The sequence below is a fragment of the Coccinella septempunctata genome, chromosome 8 (genome assembly GCF_907165205.1).
Source record: "Coccinella septempunctata chromosome 8, icCocSept1.1, whole genome shotgun sequence".
Lineage (NCBI taxonomy): Eukaryota > Metazoa > Arthropoda > Insecta > Coleoptera > Coccinellidae > Coccinella > Coccinella septempunctata.
The window spans coordinates 17168746-17183363 of NC_058196.1; the positions used below are offsets into that span (position 1 = coordinate 17168746).

Below are 14618 nucleotides of genomic sequence, written 5' to 3' on the forward strand. Positions count from 1 at the left end.
CGTACGCGGAACTGATACTTTGGAACAGGTCCGGCTGGTCGGACTAATGGAACTGATCCTTACTGACAATTTAATCAGGTACGAGTACCAGTCCCTTCGGTTCAGATCGCGACCCCCAGTGTCAGTTCGCTGTACGCGTACGCTCTACTTTGATTTGAATTGAGTCGAGAACGAGCAACGAAAACAGATTCTGGAGTTACGGACTGGAGGACTCGAGACAGAGAATGGACCAGCCGACTAGTTGTTCGAGTTCGGATTGTCGGATTATGAGTTTTGGAATAGACTAGCCAATTTCAATATGTCCGGACTAGAAACTGGACTGGAACTGATCTTTGGACTAGTTATATCTCTGGACCGGATCAGGTCGGAACTGATCCATGAAATTGTTTGGATCAGCCTTCCCTAGTGTGAACAGAGATATAGAAGGGGGATGAGATAATTTAATATGAAACTGAGATGATTTTATTTTTTGTTTGTTTCAGAGGGACTTCATGTACCATCATATGGAATTATAACGATATGTCAATCAGGAATTTGATGATTTCAACTGAAAATAGAGTTTCAAGAGATGAAAATTTTCTCGAAGCATTTGCAACAATTCAATCCCAAAAATTTTATGATCGAGTTGATGATTTGTTCCCTTCCTTGAAAGAACATTTTTTATATTCTTCAGTGATTGGAAGACATTATGGCTTTCTTTTAGTGAAAAATATTGCCAGATCTCATTTTAAAATTAGAATATTCAATCTGTAAAAAGTTTATACTGAAAAATTCAAGGTTCTGCAATTAGAAGACTTCATCAGTTGATTTTATGCAGCAATCGATACTGGATATACAATATTGTATAAATAAAATGAATAGAAAAATGTTTTTTTCTTTTATATATTTAATGCCAGTAGCTACTGAAAAATTTATCGACTTGTTAGCTTTCATCATATCATGTCTTACTTCCAATAAAAAATATCAGATCAATGTATCCACTTTGTGCAAAAAATTTATTGTCCTTCAGATAGACAAAATCGTGTTTCCTTAGAAACAGAAAATAAAAATTAAAACTTAAAAGCAGAGTTCCAGAATTGCATCTCGAAGGAAATTGGGTGAGCAATTTTTCAGGGTACTTTCCTCTGATCGTAATTGGGGAACAGTAGTGAAAAGAAGCGATTCTGGAACAAACCAAATATTGGTGACGCTTCGAAGTCTATATATATCAAACTACCCCATAAGACCAAATTGCTAGAATCTTCGAAATCATGGATTTTATTTTGAAAACGTTACCTATTTAGAAAAGACAATTAAATTAAAATTCATCGTTGGTTACAAACGCTTGAATATAATTCAAAAGGATTCATTGGTTTAGATGATATGTTCAATATTTGGACATCTCATTATATTCACCAGAATACATAAAACAAAAAATTTTTTCCTTCGTTGACATTTTTGGTATTCATTTTGTATTGTACTGAATAAATAAGAAACGAATTGACCGAAATCACATAATTTCAAGTACTGTTATCAACGAAATCATAACATTCAAATTCTGAATTTTACGTCCCCCTGTATATAACTCTTGCCACATGCTATCACTTTTAGGCGGTGCTGTATATATTTCCTGACAAATGGCGGCCTTCAATTTTAGCCAGTTCGCGCAGCTTGAAGCTCAATCTCCCCCCTTCTATAGACCATATTAGTGAGGTTAGGCGGGAAATTTGAATCGCGATCCATCCGTGGATCTGGTCCCTGAATTCCCTATGCATTTCTTATGGGACTAAAAATGTCGCGTACTTCTCGCCTGTTTTTGGATATTTTAGTGAATTTCTTAAGATTTATTTCTGTTGGAATGTGTTCTATGATCCTTTCTTAACAAGTTGAAACCAAAATTTCGTAATAAAATGGTATATTTTTTTAATAATGGATCAATATAAAATTGGTCGGCAAGATCCATGGAAGTTTGTCGTAGCTTCATTTCGTTTCTAACCTCTGAAGCTGACATCATTCTAACGCGCAAGCGTAGCATGTCATTTTCTTTGTTACGGTTCACGATTGACGTATAGCAGAAATGATCTGCGACATACGGATATATTCCGTATAATAATGTGTTCAATTTTGATTTTAGGACATATAAAAGTATTTTGTGATGTAAAATGTACTTGGAAACAACCTCTAATAATTGCGGCACCCAATTTTGCATGTCTTTATATTAACATTTACTTCTAGCCAGCGATATTCCATCTTAAAGTCGATTCCTATGCAAAAAAATTTGAATATGGATCTCCCGCCAATTGAGTGATTCTAACCTCACTAATATGGTCTATATCTCTGTGTGTGAACCTTGGCTGTATTCGGGTTCGGCTTTCTGACAGTCCGAGAATTGTTCTAGCCGTCTGTTCCGATATTCCTGAACAGTACTGTCAGTATTTCAGAGACGATGCCTATTAGCCCAGTCGTTCGAATTCTATTGTTATTCGATTGCTGGCCAGTAAAACCAGCAATATCGGAACAGGCCCTAGGACTGCGCAAAACTGTTGCGCCCTAGTATTAAATCCTCTGCGCAGTTCTAGAACCATTCTCGGAACGTCCGAAAGCCGAACCCGAATACAGCTCTTATCGCCAGTGTTAGGTTAGGTTAGGTTAGCATCTTATATTAGTGTTCTGTGGTTAGCATCTTCGGCTATCATACTTGAAATAAATTCGTTATTTATTGTATCAATTCTTCACCACCATACTACGTACTCTTATTTCAAAAACCATCATCAAGAATTAAACGAATTCGGCACAAATTTTATACTGTGAATTCCGGTAAGAAAGGCACAGAACAGAGATATCTCTGGTGCCAGAGATATACCGTCTGTTCCGATATTCCTGAATAGTACTGTCAGTATTTCAGAAACGATGCCTATTGGCCCAGTCGTTCGAGTTCTATTGTTATTCGATTGCGGGCCAGTACTCACAGAACACACCGACTTACTTTATGCCAGTACTAACAGCAATATCGGAACAGGCCCATAGAACCACTAATATACACAGAACACTAATATACAGAAGAAAGGTAAAGGTAAGAAATGAAACATAGAGCAAGAAGAAGAGGATCATAAAATTGGTTTGTTTTTGTATCAAGATTAATTGGGACCAAAATAACTTCCGAAAATAAATCACTTCCTATTTTTTTAAGCAATATTCCGAACTTGAATAGGGGAAGTCAGGAAGTGTGAGTTATGAACCATCTCCCCTAATGTTAAAAGTCCGACGTATGGAGTATTGGAAGCAAAAGTTCTGGTATTAGAACAAAAGTTTTACATACTGAATTTCAGAAACTTGAACTATTTCCATAATTCTCTGAGAAAAATGGAAGAAAATCCCGTGCTATTACATGGTCCACCGCCACCCCCTATGAATATACTGCCACCAACCCCAGCAGGTTTGGAATCTTTATATTCCTTGTGTAGGAAGATATATCCTGATCAAGTGAATCCTTTACAAGTGACTGCTTTATTGAAATATTGGTAAGTTTCATGAGAATTATTTGAGTCTAAGGTTTTCGAAAAGTATTCTAAAATCATATTCGTTGATAATGCTTTGCATCTGGGAATGAAAATATGACTTCACAAAAGTAATTGCGAAGTAATAACTTTTTAGCTGTCTCATCTTATTTTATAATAAGTGGGCTGTAAACATAGACAAATCCAACAAATCAAATTTCACAACAAGCAGTCCTGCCAATATATTTAGATATTATTTCAGAACACTTCTCCGGGAACTTTTCAGTTCATTAAGTTGAAAATAACTTTTTAGGCTTGGTGGTCCAGATCCTTTGGATTACATCTCGATGTACGCAAATCCCGGTAAACCTGAAGAAAACATTCCCCCCCACTGGCACTATATAAGGTAAGATTCACATTCTATCAATGATCCGCAGGCAACTTAACGTGATATCAGTTTTGGTTTGTCAGATTTACATGGGGACGCCAGGGTTCACGACGTTTCCACTCCTGATGGAATATCAGGCTTTGGCTTCGAGCTGACCTTCAGGCTGAAGAGAGAGCCAGAGGAAACTGCACCTCCAACATGGCCCGCCACATTGATGCAATCTCTGGCCAAGTACGTATTCCAATCGGGTAACACACTGTGCGCGGGCGATCATGTTTCCTGGCACTGCGCCCTCGACAACAGCGAGTCGAGAATTCAGCATATGTTGATGACTCCGGACCCACAGCTGAATTCCACCAGGACACCTTTTGGATCTGTGGATTTCATCCAGATCGTAGGAGTATGCCCGGAAGAATTGAAAGCGGCGCAGCAGTGGAACGGCATGGGCGTTCTGGAAATGTTGAAGCAGCACCCATCGTGAGTATTTTCAATAATATTACATCTCTTACGTTATTTTTGGAGATAATGAACCAAAAATTATGACCCCTGTCTGAAATTGGACATTTGAGGCAAAAAATATAAGAAAAGCTCTAACATGAGGTAATAAACTTGCCTGTCGCTTCTTGGTCCCCAATTTTTTTTCAATGTTTCAAATTCTTTAGATCCAAATTAAAAACTAAGATTCAGCTGATGGTCGTTTGAATCGAGCAGGCTAAAATTTTGATAAGCAATGGATTCAAGTATTCTCAGTCTAACTTTTATTTTTTTTATATAATAAAAGATGATATTTTTTTCTGAATCCATTTTTTTTGAGAATAGTACTCCAAAATATATTTATTATACAGAAAAAAACAGCATGGTGGTGAGAGTTATTTTTTTTAGACAAAAATGTAAGACTGTCCCAAAATTGAGATAATAAGTCGTCGATATATAAACTGCTCCACAAGAGTTAGGGATATCGTATTCAATTGTTTTTAAAAGAATGTAATCTTCCAGAAAATCGCTGTAAAATCATTTAAAACTCAATAACAACTTGAATGGATCCAATAAAAATCAGTATGGGACATTTCGTCAATCTGGTCGCCTTTTTTCTGAAGTTTTGTTCTTTGCATATGCTTCATGAATGTTCTTATTTTGAAATGAAGTCAGTTTATCAATGGCTTCCATTTGAAACGAGTTTTCTGAAAATGCCAAGACGTAAATTAGCAAACGCTGAGGCTAATAGGGCTATTGGAATGCTACAGGGTGGCCTAACTCAGGTTGTTGTAGCGGAAAGGCTCCAAGTCAGCCAAACTGTGATATCTCGACTTTGGAATAGGTTCAGGGAGACAGGTTCCGTGTTGGAAAGACCAAGGCTTGGTGGGCGACGAAAAACAACACCTGCTCAGGATCGTTTCATCATCGTTTCGGCGAGAAGAAACCCTACATCTATGTGTAGAGTGCTACGGAATACTCTTCAAAATGCAGATGGGGTCCAAGTTTAAATCGAAACCATCAGACGGCGTTTGAGAGAGGTGAATCTAGGTTCTAGACGTCCATTAAGGGGAGTTTCATTAACACGTGACTATAAGCGTCAAAGACTGGAATGGACAAGGCAACATATCAATTGGAACGGTGTAGTGTCCTTTTCACTGATGAATCCAGATATCGACGATTTTCAGATTTTCGAAGAATAAGGGTATGGACAATCCCACGCATACCCCGTAATCGTCGCTATGTCCAAGAAGTCCATCCATTCCGAGGGGGTCGTGTTATGGTATGGGCCGGGATATGTTTCAACGGGCGCACAGATCTACACATTTGTCCTGGGAATATGACCGCCTTACACTATAGGGAGCATGTCATTGACAATGTTGTGCCAAATTTTCACGCTGCTATTGGTGAAACTTTTCAATTTTTGTACGATAACGCTAGACCGCACCGTGCAGCCATAGTTGAGAATGCGCTCGAGGAGCTTGGTATTCAACATTTACCAATACCTCCGTACTCACCAGATTTGAATTGCATAGAACATGCATGGGATATGCTCCAATGAAGATTGGATAATCATCAACCTACCCCAGAATTCTTAAATGATCTGAGAGAGCTTCTGCCCCGTTTATGGAACCAAATTCCTCAAATGTTCAACAACCTTCTGTGTAGTATACAAAGAAGATGTCAAGCTGTTATTGATGCCCGTGGAGGCCATACATTGTATTGATAGTCTTAAAATGCTTGAATTCTCTGGGAATAAAATTTCGTTATTTTACTCGATTTTTCTTAACCACCCTGTATACGCTGCAGGCCTACAGGCTAAAATTAATTTGCAACTTGAAATCATATTAATATGAATTTTCATCACAAAAATCTTATTTTAACTATAGTTTTTTGCAATTTAAGTCAATATCCCTAACTCATGTGGAGCAGTTTATTTTTCATGATACATAATTCTATTCTTTAGTGTGTCTTTAGCTGAAAAAATAGTAATAATAAATGAGATATGTATAAATATGTTGTGGGATATAGGACAGTAAATACAAGCTGGATTGTATGCAATGTACAGGGTGTAAATAAACTGTTGGGTAAATGAAATCAGGAGAATCACTTTTGCCTTATGAAATAACCCGTTTTCGACGCATAAGCGTGGTCAGTTATGTATGAACCTCTAAGTAACGGTACTTTTCAAAATGGCGGAAAACCCTCGATGTACATGATTTTTTTTGGTTGCCCAATTGAATTTTATTTTCTGAATGGACACAATTTTCGAACAATTTCTGTGAAAAAATTTTTTCATAAATCGAACACACCTTTTTTTACATTTCTACAGCGAAAACAAATTTCACCCGAAATTGTTGAAATGTTTCCTGATTGTACTTTTTTTATACCTAACACAAATATGGAAACAGAATCGAAAAATATTAAACCGTTTCTTTACTGCAGCCCTCCAAATACCATGATATCATTTACTCCTTTGAACCCTTATTCGATAGTGTTGAAATATTGAATGATTTGTTTTTACAACGAAAATTAAACTGTAAATGACAAATTTTCCTTAAACAGCTGACAAAATGGACCAGTTCATATTTTGAATTCGTTGATCGATATTCTATATCAACGCAAAACAAAATAAAACGAGAGAGTATCATTGGACTTCCTTTGGTAGAACAAGGATAGAACTAAGCAAATGACATGGTGGCGCCGCCACGAAACTAATCCCATATCCCCGATTTTCTGAAATGTTGATGCTTGCAAAAAGTGACAAGTGCACACATCAGTGTTTTAGACATTTAATAGCGTTTTCTATTGGTAAAACTAGTGCTGCACTGGTGCAGTTTTTATGTTCTATTGGCGTTCGGAGTGCAAAAAGTCATGTTCTTTTGGAAAACTGGTTCCGCACTATATGCACTCAGTGCGCATTTTTCGACACGAGGTCTGAGAGCTCGTGCCAGTGTTGGGCTATGGTCCGTATTTACACATTTGGTAACAGAGACAACCTTTCTCTACGTTTGGTAACCGAAAGTTACCAGAGCGGTTACTCTGGTGACAGATATTGAACCGAATTGTCAGGAATTCGACATATACGGACCGCCCACTTACTAACCAGATGAAGAAACCAAAGTGTATATACGGACCACAGCCTTGGTGCAATTCGGTTAGATTCAAAACCAGAGAACACTGACACAATTAATGGTAAAATTTTAAAATTCATATTATGTTGAAAATTTGAAAAATATTTTCAGGATATTGTTTAGTACTGTTTTGCAACTTTTGACGTTATGAACAGTGAAGATATTTTTGCTGTTATGAATTTGTTATCTTCACAGTGAAGATGAGCTCGAATATTCAGCTGTTTTATCTAAACAGAAGGACACTCCGAAAATAGAAAAATTATTGTTCACAAGAGGACTGATGCTGAGTAACAAATAGATTATTTTTGTATTTTAATTATCCGTTCAAAAATAAATGAATTGCAAAAATGAAATTAATCTGAAGTCGCGCACTTACTAGTTACATGATTTGAAAACATGATCAGGATAATCTTTTTCAACTGCTTTATTTATAGAAATTATTTCTTTATTGAATCTGAAATTGAGTACTAAAACATTTTCCATTTTTTATTTCAAAAAGGGCAAACTGGCCCAAAACAAACAAGGCAAAATGACATAGATTTCTTTTCTATCTATGATCGACCCGTTCAAATTTCGGTTTCTTATGTTCTGTTGGAGCTGCACTAGATGAGCTTCTTGACGGCACGGAAATAATATTCGAGTGCACTCAGTGCAGAACTAGTTTTACCAATAGAAAACGCTATTAGCCTTGACATACTTTCGTTCGCATAGAATTATGTATGAACGTAAGAAAAGTTCCACTTTTTGACTTTCCATGACTCAGATTGGATTCATATTTGGCCCTATGTTTCCTCGCGAAGTATTGATGTTTTTGGATAATGAATTATTACCTCCTTCATTTTTGCCACATCTCTAGTATGACCAAATCCATCATTTTGAGTATGATCGTTCCCCAACGAATTTCAATGCGAAAACGATTCAATCGATTGAATACTATCCTTTTCAATTTCAGCACTGGTGGAATTTGGCACATCACAGACATGAGAAGGGGAGAGAGCATTTTCGAATTGAACGTGAATGCACACGACGTCGTAGAGAGAGGCGTGGAGTTGGAAGGATCGAATCTGAGCGGTGTTAGCGCCAGATGTTCGTGGGTTGAGCAATTGGACTGGTCGACGACCGGCAGAAAATCAAGAAACGAACTGATAGAGAACAATATGGTTTCCAGGGACCAGGATTTCCGAAGAAACTCCGATTACCCAAAATCTCCCGCATCTTTCAGGCATCAAGACCCGTCGATTTGCGGTAACACTTTTAGGTTAGAAGACCTGCATTACAGCAATGCCAGTTTGCCTGAAACCACAGAACTCGGACATCTGAAGAGGTTGGAAGGGGTCCTCCTTGTTTTCAACTTGGAGGCTGGGAGCTTACTTCCATTGGCCATAAGGTAACAGCTATTTTGTCATCACATAGTTAAGACATAATAGGTAAAATAGCTCGTTGTGAGTTCGTGTCCAAGTAGTTAATGCATTGTTATAGGCTTTCACTACCGGATTATTATTCTGAACTGATTTAGTGATGTAAAATTGTCCGGATAAGACAACTTTTTGTTGCTGAATTAGCATTATTATTGATAATTGGTTGAGGTCAGGGATGAAGGAAATCAATTAGATGAAAATTCTGCTGCCAGTTCCCCTCATGTCTCGGTCCTTCATGTTACGTCCGTACCTGTACCTTATAATGACACCATTTTACGTGTTTTCTGAGTAGACATTAGGAGTCAACCGATGATAGGCCCGAAGATGATTTAAATATAATCGAAACGTCGGCAGAATTTTCATCTAATTGATTTCCTTCATCCCTGACCTCAACCAATTATCAAAAATATATCCATTTGAAGGTCATTAAACTAATATTATTATTGATAATGAAATGGATTGTCAAATAAAAGGTACTTGACGTTATTAGAGAAACCACAGTAGTTCTGCAGCCAGATAATGAGTTCAACAAATTATTTTAGGTTAGAATCCCACCCTTAAATACCTAAGTGGTTATTACAGGAACACTTAAATTTAAGGCTAGCTTAAATTTAAGGCTAGCTTTATCCATTTGAATGTCACTCAACAGTTGGTGCAACGTAATTTAAGTTATGGGTTTATTTTAAGGGACACTTAACTAATATTATTATTATTGATAATGAATTGGATTGTCTAATAAAAGGTACTTGACGTTATTAGAGAAACCACAGTAGTTCTGCAGCCAGATAATGAGTTCAACAAATTATTTTGGGTTAGAATCCCACCCTTATATACCTAAGTGGTTATAACAGGAACGCCTAAATTTAAGGCTAGCTTAAATTTAAGGCTAGCTTTGTCCATTTGAATGTCACTTAACAGTTGGTGCAACGTAATTTAAATTATAGGTTTATTTTAAGGGACACTTAACACTAAGTGCGTTTGGTGCAAACGGGTCTTATAGTTTTTACACAAAAAATAAAGAAAGATTTTTACTTTCAGCCCACTTTCCCTCATTGTATTCTGAAAAAAAATATGGACACTACGGCTGCAAGCTTTTTTAAAAATCTACACAACTAACCAAGATTCTAAAATGGTATAATACTTCAAGAAAACTAGACGCAAAAAGATCCATATTATTTAAAACAATAATGAAATTTCTTAATTGCTCTTGTTGGTAGTAATCAACTATGTGACAAAAATGGGTTTTTGTTCTTAAATTAATTGAAAAATGGTATTTATTTATTTATTTGATAATAAACCTTATAATAAATGTTCAAATTGCTTGCCACCATCATCAATACACTTACGACATCGCCTTAAAAGTAATTAAAAATTAAAAATATTAATTGAGCGATTAATGATCTCGGACATCACGGGTGGCTCCCTCGTGACCCAACATGGTAAGCTGCGTGCATGGGACACTTCTAACGATTCTACCCGATCAACATCATAATTATGGTTCGTTTTCTCATCCCAGACTCTATAATCTGCGATGGTAGCGCTGTTGTAAGTGTTGAGACTATAGGTCAATTCATCAATTATATTCAGATACGTACTATATTCTGTAGTTTGAAGAAAATGATTAAATCGAAAGAACATATTGAACAGATCTCAATAAAAATCCTGAAACTGTATAAATTTTATCCGCATGCTAAGAGGAAAAGCAATATATCAGTGAATTTTGTTTAAGTACAATCTTAAAAGTGGAGCATGCTAGCCACAAGACACAAATCTACTATTTCTGGTAAAATTTATCCTGAAAAACAACTGACATATGTAGGGAAATATGGCAATCCAACATTCTGGAAAAAATATTTTTTCACCTGATTCTTTGCTTCGAATTCTGCTGCTTTATAGATTTCAAACTACATATTTAAAATTTGCAATATTTATTGATACTCTGAAACAAACAAAATCTCGTGATTATCGCTTGACTCCTTTGATTAAATATCACTCACGTCACGTGCCCATATCTAGTAACCATGTACATATCTTAGCAAAATGCTCCTATACTAAGGATTATTTCGATTCATTTGTAAGTTGATAATAATTATGAAATCAAATTGGAATGTTTTCTTCTAGGGGGAGAGTGAAACATGGAAGACATTTCACCTTTAAATCTGTTCTTGGAGAGACTGCAATAACCTTGGTGACTTCTTCAGTGACCGGCACACTTGTAGATAATGAGCATCCTTATGTTGCTCAGGGGTACTGGCTTCAAGTTTTAATACCAGACGATCTGGCTCAGGATATGAGGGAAAAATTCCAAATTCTCTCCAATCCAGAATCAGTGATTTTACCTCACACTTTCACGTGGCATGAACACAAATTATCCATAACAATTGTACCAGATAAACTATAGAACCAAGGAATTCCAACCAGATATGAGAATATTAATTAACCATGATTATTGATTCTCATCATATTCAATTTTAAAAAATCGGAATAGTATTCGTTGCTTGGCTGATTTCTGAGATACTTAGCAATATATCTGTTCAATCCACTCGAAAATTGCCCACGACAACAGATTAAATGCAATGAAGACATTTAACAAAACTAGTACGTGAGCATATTGGTGTACTGTGAATTAATAAAGAATTGACATTCTGCCGTCCAGAAAGTGCCTTCTGTAAATTAAAACGTGAATTTTATCATATCTCAATCCCAATTATTTCTAACTATTTATTGAAGAGTTTGTAATTTATTTTATATATGACATTTATTCCTTTTATCGATGTTTCTAGTTCAGAACATTTGTATCAAAATGATTATTCTGCAAAATATATTGTATTTATATCTTCAGTTTTTTTTAATGTTGATTACTAATAAGATCCACACTGGTTATACCTAAATATTGGGATTACCGTGGATTAGTGAAATAAAGAGAGAGAAAGCCTATCGATTCGACACTCAAATGTCTGCAGTTCTAAGCAGTATGAAATATCTTGGTAGAGACTTTCAATGTCCAGTTGCTGCGGGTTTATAAGTAGGGTCATATCGGACCTTTCTAGTGGTTCGAATCTGGACTCTAAATTGGTGAGATTCGCTATTCGGCATGTTCTTCTGACACGTTTCACCATCCTTCGCATAACAGAGGTCAGCTCCAAAGAATAGCGGCGGTAGAACATAGGAAGAAAACGCTTAGTTATTGAGGTCTTCTATCAGATGAATTATAGTCCCCATGAGCGGTATAACTCAGGATACCTGTGCCACAAGATAATCTAGTTGAAACCGGGACCAAAGTTGCACTGACAGCGTTACCAGTGCAGCTTTTAAACACATTCAACTCCTACAAAAAGATGGATCAGTCGAACGGAATAAAATTTGTATCCGGAGGTGAAATACCCTCCCATTCGGATCTCCGGGGGAGTGTGCCTGAGCGAGTGAAGCATCGTACAACCACCAATGAAAAGCGCATAGCTTTTGCAGCATGAAACGTCAGAACCTTGCTAGACAACCCTAAGGCCGATCGACCATAGAGGCGAACAGCCCTAATCGATAAGGAACTGCAACTGCATTGCAATAGTTGCCCTAAGCGAGACATGCGAAGGTAGCTTGGTAGAACAAGCATATACTTTTTTCTGGAAGGGTTTGCCGGAAGGCGAAATCCAACAACATGGCGTAGGCTTTGCCATTAGAAACGACCTGGCCGCCAAACTAACCGAAAATCCAGTTAGCATCTCAGAACATATAATTACCCTACGCTTTCCTACAGCAAATAACACTTTCGTGAACATCATTGCAGTATACGCACCCACTTTGAACTCCTCTGACAACTTGAAGGACACTTTCTACGAAACACTCGTTGCTACATTAGGTAAAATTCCAAAACGGAGACGAATAATCCTCCTTGGAGACTTCAACGTCAGAGTGGGTAGATGTCAAGACTCAGACCTGTGGCCAGGAATAATAGGGAAACACGGCACAGACACCATCAATTCGAACGGAGAACGTCTGCTGGCACTTTGTGCAGAACAAAATCTGAGTATAACGAACACCTATTTCATTACGAGACCCAATTCAAGGGGGACCTGGCTCCACCCGCTCTCAGGGCATTGGCATACTTTCGACTATGTGATCTCAAAGAGGTGTTGGTCACTGAACCCAGAGCGGAGCGAGGTCCGTCAAGAAATAAGGAAAATCAAGGAAAATTCAAGCTTACGCCGATAACCTTGAGTACAGGCGTTTTTTCGAAGCTATTTGGAACTGATTATGGTCCAAGCAGATAAGCTAACTTTCCTATAAGAGATGCTCATGGAGCTACCATAACTGATGATAGAAAAATTCTCGAAAGATGGAAGGAGCATTACTCCCAGGTCTTGAATGACGAAATCTCAATGTCGGAAATAATAAGTGCGATAAAAGATATGAAAAATAAGCAGTCACCAGGTCTGCACCTGGACGGCGTTCCAGCGGAGGTATTCAAAGCCCTGGATGAAGACATTGTCAATAGTTTCCTAATGCTATTTCGCTAGATCTGGGAACAAGGAGATGTGCCACAAGACTTCGCTTTAGTTATCAACCTCTATAAGAACAAAGGCGATACGTCAAATTGCAACAATTACAGGGGTATATCGTTGCTCAGTGTGGGCGGTAAAATTCTCTCGAAGATTATGGCTAATCGTCTGATTCCACTCTTAGAAAAGCTTTTACCTGAGTCCCAGTGCGGCTTTCGACCCAATCTAAATCGGTGGACCTAATTTTCACACTGCGACAGCTGCAAGAGAAGGCCCGTGAACAACAATCAAGGATCTATACAGCCTACATCGATTTAAGTAAGGCCTTCGACTCGGAGAATCGAAGAGCGCTATGGAAAACCATGGGACGCCTTGGAGTACCCGAAAAATTCTTAGAGTGTGTAAAAGCCTTCATACCAACAACACCGCTAGAATACTAATGGCTCTACAACCAACCATTTGTTAACCAACTCTAGAATAAAACAAGGCTGCGTGTTAGCGCCTTTACTGTTCAATATTTTAGCTATAGCTGTCTCGATAATTGCTGACATGAGTATGTCTGTAAGAGGTGTTGGAATTAGATTCAGATTTGATGGAGGCCTATTCAACCTGAAGCGCCTCAGAGCAAAAACACGTTCAAAGTTTATCACGGAACTTCAATATGCAGACGACTTCGCACTTATGGCTAGCAGCCCAGAGGATCTACAGATAATGCTGGACACCTATAAACATATATACGAAGCTCTAGGCCTTATACTCAACATCGACAAAACCAAAATCCTGGTAAGTCCGCCAGAAAGCCTTCAAAAACATATCAGCCTGGAGAATTAAACTCAGGTCGAGCAGTTCAAATACTTGGGAAGCTTCATGAATACTAGGGCTAACCTAGACACGGAAAAACACAACCGTATCAATTCGGCAACACGGGCATTCTGGAAGCTAAAGGACAGAGTGTTTAAAATTCACGACCTCAATCTGAAGACCAAGACAGCTGTTTACAAAACAGTGGTCCTCCCAACGCTACTTTACGGAAGCGAAAGCTGGACGCCCTACAGGCGACATATTAAACAGCTTGAACAAACGCAACAAGGTCATCTAAGACAGATGGTTCCACAAAGTTTCGAATGCAGAAGTCTTGCAACGCGCGAGTTGTACAATTGAGGCTCAAGTAACGAGGGCCCGACTCAGATGGAGCGGCCACATTCTGAGGATGCAAGACAAAAGACTCCCCA

At 37.8% G+C, this 14618-nt stretch overlaps 1 protein-coding gene across 3 annotated transcripts; it reads left to right on the top strand.

The window, feature by feature from the left end:
• The first annotated feature begins 3078 nt into the window (after nucleotides 1–3078).
• Nucleotides 3079–11731, top strand: LOC123318557 (suppressor of fused homolog). Of its 3 annotated transcripts, none has more exons than XM_044905225.1 (6): nucleotides 3079–3097; nucleotides 3170–3500; nucleotides 3790–3882; nucleotides 3934–4341; nucleotides 8425–8859; nucleotides 11012–11731. In XM_044905225.1, the coding sequence occupies exons 2-6, from the start codon at nucleotides 3343–3345 to the stop codon at nucleotides 11289–11291; spliced, it is 1374 nt and encodes a 457-aa protein (XP_044761160.1). In that variant the 5' UTR covers nucleotides 3079–3097; nucleotides 3170–3342; the 3' UTR covers nucleotides 11292–11731. The 3 variants fall into 3 exon arrangements, with proteins under 3 accessions (XP_044761160.1, XP_044761159.1, XP_044761161.1); XM_044905226.1 differs by lacking the exon at nucleotides 3079–3097 and having other exon boundaries at nucleotides 3107–3245; nucleotides 3309–3500; XM_044905224.1 differs by lacking the exon at nucleotides 3079–3097 and having other exon boundaries at nucleotides 3104–3500.
• Nucleotides 11732–14618: the final 2887 nt, after the last annotated feature.